The sequence below is a fragment of the Seriola lalandi genome, unplaced genomic scaffold (genome assembly GCF_002814215.2).
Source record: "Seriola lalandi dorsalis isolate HSWRI2012SDOR001 ecotype SW California unplaced genomic scaffold, Sedor1 jcf7180002052129, whole genome shotgun sequence".
NCBI lineage: Eukaryota > Metazoa > Chordata > Actinopteri > Carangiformes > Carangidae > Seriola > Seriola lalandi.
In genome coordinates, this window is record NW_019522682.1 from 1,178,802 (window position 1) to 1,192,006 (window position 13,205).

Here is a 13,205-nt window from a genome sequence, read left to right on the forward strand (position 1 = left end):
CAGTACAAACAAAATGATCTTAAGTTTCTCTCAGTTCAAATGTTCACATTCACTCAGCACTGCTCTTTCTTAAAGTGCAGCACAGGAACGTCTTAGCTTGATAAAGAACCAGCTGGGTTTAATTTGAGGTTCAGACACAATTAACAAGAAATTAAAATTAAAACTGAAGACTAAATGAATAATTGCTCTTTGAATAAATGGCCCGCCTCTGATGCCTCTAATACAGATTGTGTGTGTGATATTCCATCTGTGGATTTGATGTTTGATCATGTAAATGTGTTTTTATCAGAGAGCCTCAGTGGGCAAACGTCCAGCAGCAGACATAATGTGAGAGACTGTGAGTTGGTTGTGAAGACACACTGTTCTTCCAGTCTGGCGCATTTTAACAAAACACAGAGTTTAATTGCAGCACATTTGTTTTACTGAAGTCATATAATCAAAACCCTTCTGTCTCTCTACAGGTTGTCACATTGCTCAATGATCTGTACACCTGTTTTGACGCCATCATCGATAACTTTGATGTGTATAAGGTGAGTCAGGATGATCGATGTTCCTTCATCTTGTTGAATAATTACAGGACTAAACGAAACAGCAAAACGATGATGTTTTTTACTTCCTGATGCTTTGATCTCTTGTGATTGGTCCCTCAGGTGGAGACCATTGGTGACGCCTACATGGTGGTGTCGGGGCTGCCGGTGCGGAACGGGAAACTCCACGCCAGAGAGATTGCCGGGATGTCGCTGGCTTTGTTAGAGCAGGTCAAAACGTTCAAGATCCGGCACAGGCCCAACGACCAGCTGAGACTCAGGATAGGTATACACACAGGTGAGTCCAGACTCTCAGCCTCACCTGGACATCTGCACCAAGGTGACCAAGACCTTTTGATGACTCACGATGTCAAGTGTAAAGCACAGATGCCTTCTTTTAGGTAGAAGCCTGACAATGGTAACTTTATGTGTTCACCTTCTGTTCTGGAGAGAATATTTTCAACAACAATCGACAGCAAGTCCACTTACAACAACATGTACCATAGCGTCCATCTCCTCCACACTTATTCCCACTTTTGTAGCCGTTTTTCTGTCGCTATTTCTCATTGACGTAGCTAAATATCTCGCTCCGGCAAAGGAAGGTGACTATCGCATTCCTAATTCTGCCTTGTGTCCATCAACAATTGATGGGAAAATGGCCGGTAATGAGTTCAACACCAGACCTTTTTGAATTTTTGAACAAATCGAAGATGCAGCCAGTGATTCAGATGTCTGAACCAGGCTACTTGAATCTTGTAATTATGAGAACTTAATCGTTTCCACTTCCCATTAATAGGAAATACAGTTAGCTGTCCAGGCAGCATCAGGATTCTTCCTGCATGACCCCTCTAATTTCCCCTGTACCAGGGTTTTGATGTAAATTAATTAAAAAAATCTTCAGCTAATAAGAACAATAATTTCCATCACAAACTTGGACTAACTAAAAGACAGCTCTCCATCTCCTCTATCTAAAATTGAATGTAATAACAGTATAAGTAATGTGACAACTTGTGCTATAAAACCTGATTAAACTGCTTTAAAATGACTAAATGTAAATTATTTTAGCTTCTATCCATCCAATAAAATTAGTCAGCCTAATCTGCACCAAAAACCCAATTATCAATCGCAGTAATGTAACATTTTTAATAACTGGTGAATGACTCTACGGGATTATCGCCATGAGAAACTGGTTCAGCATTAGATCTTATTTAATAATAAATGGATGGTATGTCAGGGAGGGTATGCTTTAATTTTTAGCAAGGTACATCTAACGATCTGGGAGTGTACTTCAAGTGTAGGGCAGTTCCGATTTGTAAATTCCAACCTCCGGATACCAAGGTAATAAGAGGACATGACAACTCAGGATGTTTTATCCCTATCTGTCTGCAACATTTGGTCTGGTGTAATTTACGAGAGGCTTCTGACACCGTATTTAGACTTCATCAGCTCATGGTGGAATTGTTTATATTCTTATTCAGACACTTGACATGCAGCAGAGATAGACCAGCGTGCGTAGGCTGGTACTTAGCCTTGTCAGAGTCATTTAAAACATCCTGAGCGCAGTTTCAATTCTCTCACACCTTTGCTGACATATTTAAAAACATTTTTCATTGAGGTAGGATGTGTGATAATGACAGCAGCATTACTCCCCGCATTCCACATATTATTGTTTTTTTTCCCCTGTAAAATGTGACTATATTTAGCTTGTGTTTTATAGGTCCAGTCTGTGCCGGTGTGGTCGGGCTAAAAATGCCCAGATACTGTTTGTTTGGAGATACTGTCAACACGGCATCTCGAATGGAGTCCAACGGAGAGGGTGAGTGCCACCACCACTTGTTCTTCGTCTATTCTCTATTTTATTCCACAAAAAAAACAACAACAAAAAAAATGTTCAACAGGGGGTAGAAGTTTGACACAGCTGTATGTGCCAATGACAACATCCTCATTATTTCCTGTTTGTTTTTTTGTTTTTTTCCAGCTTTTTGTCACCTTACTGTAAAGGATTTCTTATTCTTGATCATGTTTCTCCACCAAACTTTACCACCAGCACTATTCAAATTATTTAGGAACCATAATATAATACATGTTAAGTTTTTCCATTTGCATGTTGGTTTTGTAAGTTTTCCCTTATCTAAATTGATGATGTAAGGATAGAGGCTGTTGCATGTTCACATAGTGTAAAGCCTCCGAAAAGTGTTTCTTTGGCTACATAAAAACACTGACTATTATAGGGCTTGTACCAAAAGAAAATTTACACAATGGTTCATATTAACTTCTGCCATGTGTGAGACATTTCTAACTTGGTTTACAGGGTTTAAACTTGAAGTAACTAAAGAGTTTTTTCCTGCCTCTCTCTTTCTGACTTCCCCTCTCTGTCTGTGGCTCTCAGCCCCGAGCACATTGGTTCCTCCTAAAGATGGAAATCTATAAGAACAAGTTCACAAGTATATAGTTTCATTTTTATTTTTTTTTTTTTAAATAAGCACAGTCATTTTCTAAAACAGCAGGGCTCTGCACGCAAACGGTTCTCAAACAGGAGTAAACAGAGCATTTGTTGGGAACTGTTTTCAGCTAAGAAATATCAGCCTATACACAGTGAGCACCTGTTTTACTGCTCATGTGTGATTTAAACTGTATTTTGTTAATTTGTGTTTTATTTGAAGTGTTGATCCATAAGAAGATATATTTATGGTTTTAAGAACCAAAAACCATCTCAATGTAGTCTTACATCTCCTCTCTCAGACTTCTTCTTCTCTAGTAACAAACAGTGAGCCAATCATTAGAGAGGAGGCTCTGATCCTCTCTTCTGATTGGCTGACTGTTTTCTGAGTGATCCAATAAAAATATAGCAGATTTCAGGTAAACACACAGAGAAACCAAATCCTGCAAGGTTGGATGGTGGATCCAGGTGGGCGGGGCTTAGGGCGTAGCTGAGAGCGGTGCCTGCTTTGTTGTGACATCACAAAGTTCCAGAAGTTCGGACAGCTGGTTTTAAAGCTCAGTTTCTGAATACAGGCTGTTTGTATTTCTCTGTGGACTGAGCGCTTTGATACTTTCACAGTATTAATATAGAACCTAAACCTGCTTTATAATCATCTCCCTTTACACTATATGAGACCTTTAAGGGAGAAGATTAGTTGTTGGCAAGGTAACAACTAATGAGGGTCGAAATGAACAGCAAATCATTAATTTATTGTCCTTATGTTGAGGTAACCATAAACGAGTATCTGCTGCTGTGGTTGGATGAAACATGGTTTCTAAGCTGAATATAAGACGTATTGAGCTGCTGAGTCTAATACTTTCTACACTGGCGTGTCTGTTCTTAACTGGCAGTGACAGGAACTAGTGTTATGAAACTGTGGTTGGATATTTTGCGAATGGATCATCAGATGTATTGATTAACTACTGGGTCGCTTCCTGTATTGTGCCTCCACTGGTAAATAATTGATAGCACTTACAGCTAAGGGCCCTTAGCCAGCGATAAACTGTGCAGCCTGAAGCTTCACAGGCAGGAATCACATCTCATATCTCTGCACTGTGTGCATTAATTGGACAAAACAATACAGATTTTCATCACCGTTTGCATTTCAGCTGCTGGCGTCTGTCGGGACTCATTCCTCAGTTTCCTCACCTGCTTTCTGTCCTGAGGCCTGAGATAGAGGCGGTGTGGTGGTAAAAATCAAATACTGTTAGAGTTGTCATGTGTCATTCACGTGCTCTTCATGTGTTTTGCAGCCTTGAAAATCCACGTATCATCAGCCACCAAAGAAGTTCTGGATGAGTTTGGATACTTCGACCTCCAGTTACGAGGAGATGTAGAGATGAAGGTGAGAACTGTTCCTTTGCTGTTTCAAAATAAATGCCATTAAGCAAACCAAAGCTCATGTTTCATCACACTACAAAAAACATCTGTATGAACAAGTCATTCAGATTCAGATTTGATGGCAGAAAATAATTTACATATGTTGTCATGTTGTTCAGAAATTTCAGAATAAGACACCAGAGAGAATTATATATGATTTTAAAACATTCCTTCAACAAGTTGATTTCTGTTGGTACTACATCAAATAAAAGCTTATCTTTCAATTCAATTACATTTTTTTTATTGTGCCAAATCATAACATATATTATCTTAAGGCACTTGCAACAACGGGGAGCAAAAACTCCCTTTAACAGGAAGAAACCTCCAACAGAACCGGACTCGGGGTGGGCGGCCGTCTGGGGGAGGGGTTACAGGATCATATGCTACTTAATCGGACTGCAACTAATGATGGAATATTATTCTGATGAATCGATTAATAGTTTAGTCTGTATATCTGTGGCTACCACTGAGGACACAGGTTATGTCCTCAGTATTGTTTCTGTGTATTTGGAGGTTCATGATCTACTATTACAGACATTACACACGTTATATCTAATCACTTAAAGGACTGTTTCAGCATTCAGCAGAGATACACGATTTCCCCTTGACAACAGTGATAAGCTGTAAACAAGTATGATATGGTTAATTCTGCTCTGCTCATGTATGATGCTTCATCTGTGGAGAAAGGTGGAGGTGTAAGCTGAGCAGCAGTAACCATCAGGGTCACCCTTAAAGAAGGGCAGCCTAATAGAGGATGTCGCCCCCACCTCCCACCCACCCCCACTTCATCTCCATTGATGAGCCTATTGATTTCTGTGTTTTTTTTTGCAGGGCAAAGGCAAAATGAGAACGTACTGGCTTCTTGGGGAGAAGACTGATGTGTATGTTATCTGAGAGGCGTGCAGATAATGTGCAGCAGCAGCAGAAGCTCCGGTGGCCGAGCCACTTCTTTATTTGTTCTAGAATAAGTCCTTATTGGTGATTTCCGTGCAGAGGAAAAGTGAACGACACCATGTGACATAAACGGAGGGAATTCCAGGTATATTTATTACCTGCATACTGTAACTGCAAAAAAAGAAGAAAAAAAAAAAGAAAAAGAAAATGTTAAAGTTGTTTTTGTATGAAGAACCTTTCTGTCCTGAGAGTGAGTACTTTTCACTGAAAAAATCTTATTTTTTGTGCTTTCTATATTAAGATTTGTATAATGTGTTTGGAAGTCAATGATGTATTAATATTTCCTTGAAACATCCATTGAAGTTTGGAGGCACAACTACAATCAATGTCACTGCAGGGGTTCACCAACCGTGTTACACAGTACAAACTAATATGTATATATGTATATCCAAGATACTGTAAGATATTTTGTTCAATAAACTGAGTAAAATACTCTTTTTTCCATTTATGGAGCAGGCAGTATTTTTATACTTTTGCTTTAGTTGTCGGAGTGTGGTTAGTTATTGATATTTGCTTCCACACAGGGTGTAACATGAGAAACCAGCTCTAATGAGTCTATTCTGTTTAGGATTTAAAGTCCCCATCACTCTGTTCATGTTAGCTCTGTGTATCTGGGCCATCATCTCCTCCTGACAACACTCAGCCAAATGTTTTCATCACAGTTTAACCGAGAAAGAATTTATAAAAGACCTTGTGCTCAGACCCCACCACCACATTTAAAAGGCAGGAGTGTGGCAGCCCGTTCAGCAGAGGGGCGGTCTGTAAGTGTAACCTTTTGGGAACGTCTGTTGAAATTAAGCTGCACCTTGAAGGCTTTATTTTTCATTTTTATCCTCTATTAAATATGAGGTCCAAGTCATAACAATTAGTTCAGGTTTATCCAACATATATTAGCCTTATCACTTTACATTTTACGATGCTGCCAGGATTATTATATTATTATTATAATTTAGTATATAAATTGTGCCTTAGAAAAACAGCTTTAACTATCTGCAGCCTAATTAAGCTGCAAGCAGTTGTGCACTGATAAGGGAAAAGCGAGTTGGTAGCAGACAGCTGTGTGTTTGTTGTAATGACATCACTGCTCATTAGATGCTCATTATCAGTGTATGGAACGGGGGCGTGGGCACTGTGTCTGTGTGTGTGGTTGTGTGATTTCATCTCTGCCGGAGAACATCTTCCCCTCCTGCACAGCTGTAATTACCGCCCACATCCTCACAGTGACACACGGCCGGCGCCCGTTAGAGGCACAGCAGCGGAGTGAAGGTCTCCGCTGAGTCCCTCGCTGACCTGCTAACTTCTCTCCACTGACTGGGCTGTCTGTCTGTCATCGTGTCATGTGTTATTCTCTGCATTTTCATTCAGCCCAGACCTTGAAGTACAAAGCCTCCAGGCATACTGACTGCAAAAATAATTTTCAAAATCATTAAATAAAATAAATATTTCCAACTGTTTGATGATTTCATGACTCTTGAACCAGCACCAGACTAAAACACAGTACTTTCATCTTTATTAGATTGTAGTGGAGGTGGTGAATAGGAGGTTTTTCTTTTAGTCATGTATTTTTTGTCATATTGATCCTGATTTATTCATTGTTGTATTTTTTGTATTCCTCACTTGTGCAATTACCTTCTGTAACTCTACTTAACTCTAACCTAACTCTTTCCATTGCATTCAAGTCATAGAGCGAAGCATCACTTCTCCTGAAAGATAAGTCTCTGGCAAAAACAAGGTCACAAGACGCAGTTCTGAAGGTATTTCCAGAAGATTCTTCAAACCATCTGCCGCTCAATAAATAAAATATTTTGACTAGTTTGACAAGTTGCAACTCTATTCCAATATTATCTTCTAATCTTAATATTCTAATCCAAACAAAGATGGAAGTCATACATTAAATATTTTTTTGAAGAACAGCACATATATATATATTATATAAATGCATGATTGTGTATGAAAATATCAAACAATGAACAGTAACATTAATATTGCAATATAATTTAACATTTTGATTTTGATTTATGAAGTACAAACTAAGGATGAACATTTGTCTCCCCGGCATATTTGTTTGGATTAGGAAATAGAGTTACAACAGATTTTATTTTATTTATTTTTTTTATTTTTTTTCTGCAGATGATTAGAAGAGTCTTGAGGATTGTGGAAAAAACTGAATTCAGCTGTAAAACCTGGATTTTCAACAATCAGGGTTTATTATTTTTCAGAGAATCAGATGCCTTAAAATCTTGCTGATTTTTTACCCCACCCACCCAAAAAAAAAAACCTCTCAGACAGACACACTCAGAGAGACACAACTGAAATAAAAGAAACAGAAGTAAAATGAAAATTGCTGTATTGCATTTCACTTTAAATGTTAAGTACAAATTTGCTCAAAAGCCCTGTATTTCAGAAGCAAATTGGTTTTCCTGTATCATCCCATGAGATAATGAAATGTTTGGAGAGAAAAGCTGCATAAATATATGCTAAAATTACTTGTCGCCATAGCTACCGCCTACTAATCCCCGCTGAAAGCTCAGAGAGGATCAGCGGCGCCTGGAATTGTCCTCTGATTGACAGAACATATATGTGAATCTGTAGCATACACTGTGTGATTCTCAACAATGTATTGTGTTTCACATCTCCATACTGTGGGCCTGTGAAAACACGTCTTTGTAAAGGTGGAGATGCACTCTCTGTGCAATTCTCTGAGTCCCGATAGCTTTTCTTGTTATTTTGTTCAAGGACAATAGAGAGATATTTGCCCGGCGTAGGAGGTAAGTGTGGCTTTTTGTTGCATTGTTTGATTGCAATAATTAGAGGTTGCAAAAGGCAACAGTGAAATGGTAAAAAAAAAAAAAGATGAATGGAGCCTGTAAACAAAGCAAGCACAGGCAACAATAGTGCAGCTACACAGAGTACATTTGCTGTCACAAAATCAAACTTTCAACACGAGATGAAGGTTCAGACTGCTCATTCCATTAGTCAGGTTGCACCATTAAAACTTAAAGTGAAATTTCGGGGTTATTTGACATAGGGTTGTGTAACTTATCTATTCAATAGTCAGTGTATTATCTGCAGTAGTAGAAGTCTGCACCCTCCCAGTTTGGAGAAGCAGGCAGGAGAGCACAGAAGCTGAGTGATGTGCTGCTGTGGACAGGTACAGCAGAAACTAAATTATTTTTTTACCACCTAAAAATAATGCCCAGCTAAAAAAAACTATATGAGTAGAAGTGTACACTATATTTTGAATATTTCCACTGCTTTATCTTGCCATCAACTGCCCTTTACACCTAAAACAGCTGATCTGCACAGTAATACGGTGAGCAGAGCAAGTATACTTATGCGTAGGAATATGGAAGCTCAGCTCAGCAGAAAACGTATTTCTGTTTGACGGCAAGATAAAGCAGTGAAAATATTCAAAGTGAAGTGTGCACTTATATTGGGTTTTTAGGTGGGCAATTTTTAAGTCCCCGTCCCCAATAGTACACCACTCAGCTTCTACACCAGTGCTCCTGTCTGCTTCTCCACACTGAGAGGGCACAGACCTGAATCTACTGCAGGTAATACACTGACTATGGATTGATACCTCATACAGCCTCCAAGTCAAATAACCAAAACTGTCACTTTAAGGAATATTTTAGGAATATCTACTAAACCTCTGTTGCACAACATTAAATATACAGATACTTTTAAGGCCAGTCTGTTGTAAAGGTGGCTGTCTTTTAGAATCCATGCAGTTTAAAGTAATGGGAGAATTGTAAATTACACTACTTACTGGTATTCTGAGAAATGCAAGTTCGTAGTTCTTAAATGCAAATATTACCAGTTTCTATGAGATTCCCGTCATGCTATAACATTTAATTATTGCTGTGCATTTCATTAAGGTTATCACTGCTGTCCTCTGCCATTCATATTACTTCTTTCACTCCCTCTAAGCTGGTCCTGGGATCTGTTTGTGTAGGTTGGTCCAGTCAGCTGCACAACAGTTACAACTAGAAGTAAGTATGTGTAAACATAGGTTGCATGATGCGACCTGTTTTAAACTAGTGATGCATGAATACGTTTGAGGTTAAGAACAGCTGCTGCATCTGTCTGCTGATGTTGAGACACTAATAGTGACAGGTTCTTATCAGAGACTGTGTATAAAGTGTACGTAAAAACTTTTTCTTATCAAGAAAGAAACAATAAATACTACATTTCTAGTTCAGCAACGTTCTATACAAATAATTCCAGTCTTTCTACTCTACTAATCCAATCTGTTTCTAAATGTTAAAAGCATTTATGGTACATTATTATGTTTATGTGTATATACGTACTGGATATGATGTGGTTAATAGATCCACAAGTGGCAGCAGCAAACTGTAAGTTTGGCGGAACAGAAAAAGCACATGTAACACCTACAGAGATTTAAACTTCAGCAACATAATGATGAGAAGAAAAAGGAGATGAAGACGTCAGAGGAAGGCAAACAGGACATTAAACATTGAACATGAAAAAAAACACAGCAACAAGACTAGAAGAGAGAAGGAGGAGCAGGGCAGCTACATCTCTGCAACCTTTTAGTCATGGTTTACTAGATGCAATCTGCAGTGTGTCACTGTGCTTTGGGTGAGTGTTAACTAGAATTACACACAGTGCTTACAAACACAACACATGATGATTCTTAGGAAGGCAAACGTTTCTCAGCAAATCAGTTCAACAGAAACTGTTGGTGCGTTTGATTGAGGTAAGAGATCGCTTGTTTTGCAGGTTTAAAGTCCATATATCAGTGTGCTGCTGGCTGTGGTTTGACCTATTGATTTATGTGTTTTTCCAGGCATGTAACTTTCTCGCTAAACATCGTCGTCCCATTTTTAATAAACATTTATACATAAATGATGCCTTTCCAATGACTTTGCTGTTCTCCACTACAAAACATCATGTGACAATGGCAGCTAATCTTCAGATGTGTCACCATCATTGAGGATAACAATAACCTTTAAAGTGGATTACCACTTTATTATAAACTGGTAATGAAGTGTTGTAACGCGATGCTCTGACGTACTATGTCAGTCGTCGAGTGGGGGCTCGATTTCATCCAGCCGCTCACTGATAGGTGTGCTGAACAGCGCAGACTTCCTGAAAGGTGCTTTCAGGGTCTGTACGGGCGTCACACCCTGTGCCACAAAACAACACAAGAATAATGTTAAACCATGATCAATCAGCTCCTGAATCTTACTGTACATGCTGTGTGTTCAGTCGGTGAGTGAAGGACTGAGGAATATGGCACGAAGTAATAACAGAGCAGAGAGGGAATCAAGGGCAAAGAGCTTTGAATACAAAACATCTCCAGCAGACTCAGATAATAAGACACAAACAGTACAGTACAGCAGCAGAGATAAAATAACTTTATGCCGTGGAATAAATAACTTAACAGGAAGAAAAACTATTTAACATGGTTTTAAGTAGTAACAAAAACAAAAATATAATGACAACAGTAAACACTGTCCAAAAAAAGGAACAATATAACAAACCTGCACCAGCTGGTAGTTTTCACTCCAAAATGTAACCGCCTGGTCAGTTTTATAATCATGAGCCTGAAAATGTGAAGAAGAACACATGGGTCTGAAAGAAAAGCTAATCACCACATTTAAAAAGCTGGAACCAGCAACTGTTGGGTCTTTTTACTTAAAAACGACCCACAGTTGACTGAACCAGTTGATTACCAGTTTCCTTATCCAGGGTAACAAATGTCAAGCTTAATGAAGCCTTGTAGCTCAAATAGAACCAGGGTAAGCGGAAGTTGCTTTGTGGTATTGTTACTGACACAACTACATGTAACGGTTCAATCTCAGTGTTGTTAGTTAGTCCTCTGCTTTTGCCATCAGAAAGGTGGATGAAAAAAAACAAGTGTTCATTTCAGAACTTAACACAGTGTTGACATCAAGGAAACTAACAGACGTATAGAATCAACGATCAGTAATGGCAACATTATAATATGGATTCGAGCCAAGTGGAAAGAATGGCTGCTCACACTGCAACTAAAGTCTATTTTAGTCTTTTGGTGTCAGATTTTATCCCCATCTAAAATAGGCTACTAATTTGAAACAGAATGGGACTGAAGTAGAATTATAGGCACTTAACCAACCACATTAACCAACTATTTTTTTAATTCAACAGAGGAGGGTTGATCTCATCAGTATTGATGAACATGCTTAGTTACACACATAGAGTATACAGTATACTTTACATAGCACATACACATACCTGTGTTGTGCCTGGGGTAAGAGGCACAAATCCCTCAACACAGAAATCCCTGTGGGTGGTGGAGCAGAAGTCAGTTTTGGGCGTCAGTGGATTCAGCTGAGCGTGAACCTTGTCACTGTGAAAACAAGAAGATATCAGCCTCTATCAGTATTTGTCTGAGCGCTTCAGAACCGATCAGTAGCACAGGTCTGTTTCCCTCTTCATGGTCCAGTATATTTACATATGATAAGTGTTTGATATGATGAATGATTAGGTAAATAAACATATAATGAAATGTTTTCTGTTCCCATTCTTGCCTGAATGCAGCATAACACGAGAGGAAACAAGTGACCTGGCATGTTTCAACAGAAATGGTAAAGATATAAATTGTCAACATACAACAGGTGCAAGAACACTATCAATAGAGATAGGCAGAAAGCACTCGTCATACACAATCTGTACCCACGCAGACCTGAGACCAGGTATAATCAGTGCAAACAATTGTGCCGGTGAACCACTGTGTGTGTAAGAAACAAATCATCCTTACACTTAATATCACTCACTGGTCGTCATGTGCATTGGAATACAATTGTGTCTGTCAAAAGAGACTGATGTCATATTTAAACCATGAAAAACAAAACCCTTCCACTCTACAAACCTCTCATCTGGCTGACTCTGGTAATTAATTTGTTCAAAATGTGCATTGTGTTTAACATTACAACTGATCAGCCTAGAAAAACCCAGTCCTTTGCTGGAAAAGAACCCGGCATGAATCAAGCGGCGTTGGTGTGCACTTATAAAGTCCAGGAAATTTAGTGTATGGCTTGAGGCTGAGTGATGAGACACTGTCTACTACTGGAGAAACAGATTTAATCGAAGACATGATGGTTTGTATTCTTTATGAGCAGTTAACTTGTGTGGGATGTTAATAACCACATCTGTGGGGATAGACTCTATAAACCCCATTAGGATGACTGGCCTCCACGTAAAATAACATAATAAAATCTGATTTAAAAGGTATTACAGCTGTGATTGAACGGTAAAACAAACCCAGACGTATAAATATTACATCACTTTGCTCCGCTATGTTCCCCTCAAGACATGGTCAGGCAGTGTTCTCCGTTTCCATAAACAAACCACTTTCAACAGTAATTTATTTAGCATCAAAAAGACTTGTTTCATAGTTGATTTACCTTATCATCTGGGCGATATGTTTTTCCAAAAGCTCGCCTCTGATGCCTTAACCATGGAAATATAAAAGAGGAGATGATCTGAGCATGCATAGCAAATCATCTGAAAAAGATTTATTGAATGGTAAAATACAAAACAGAAACCAAATATAAAAAAAGGTCACAATAGCTTCAGTGTGTATGTGAATGCTGTGCAGACACCTCCACTTGAATAAAGTCTTTTCAGCTCTCATGAAATACATTTCTAGTCCATACATGGGTTATGAAATAGTTTTTCTCTGTGGGTGGTGATTGACAAAGACACATACCCTTAAGCTTCACCCCTGGACCCTTTGGAAGGACATAAGCTGCTTTTAGTGTGGTGACAGTCTCCATTTTAGACTCCTGATCCATTGTGAGAATCCCTCTGTGCCCATGTCTCTGGATTTGTGTCTTTGTCTCCTCGTTGTCGAG

The 13,205-nt window shown here is 38.9% G+C and overlaps 2 protein-coding genes across 2 annotated transcripts in view; one reads left to right on the top strand and one right to left on the bottom strand.

The window, feature by feature from the left end:
* Positions 1 to 5,791, top strand: part of npr2 (natriuretic peptide receptor 2) — a 65,529-nt gene extending 59,738 nt beyond the window's left edge. Inside the window, exons 18-22 of the mRNA XM_023399935.2 lie at positions 462 to 530; positions 651 to 825; positions 2,245 to 2,343; positions 4,263 to 4,354; positions 5,221 to 5,791. Coding sequence (XP_023255703.1) covers positions 462 to 530; positions 651 to 825; positions 2,245 to 2,343; positions 4,263 to 4,354; positions 5,221 to 5,283 — 498 coding nt within the window. The 3' untranslated portion in view covers positions 5,284 to 5,791. The remainder of the gene's footprint in view (positions 1 to 461; positions 531 to 650; positions 826 to 2,244; positions 2,344 to 4,262; positions 4,355 to 5,220) is intronic.
* A 1,740-nt stretch (positions 5,792 to 7,531) lies between these two features.
* spag8 (sperm associated antigen 8) lies at positions 7,532 to 13,205 on the bottom strand. The gene is made up of 5 exons (XM_023399933.2): positions 13,061 to 13,205; positions 12,756 to 12,801; positions 11,584 to 11,698; positions 10,851 to 10,913; positions 7,532 to 10,493 (listed from the first exon to the last, which is right to left on the bottom strand). Exons 1-5 carry the CDS (start codon positions 13,143 to 13,145, stop codon positions 10,386 to 10,388), a joined length of 417 nt encoding a protein of 138 aa, XP_023255701.2. The 5' UTR covers positions 13,146 to 13,205; the 3' UTR covers positions 7,532 to 10,385.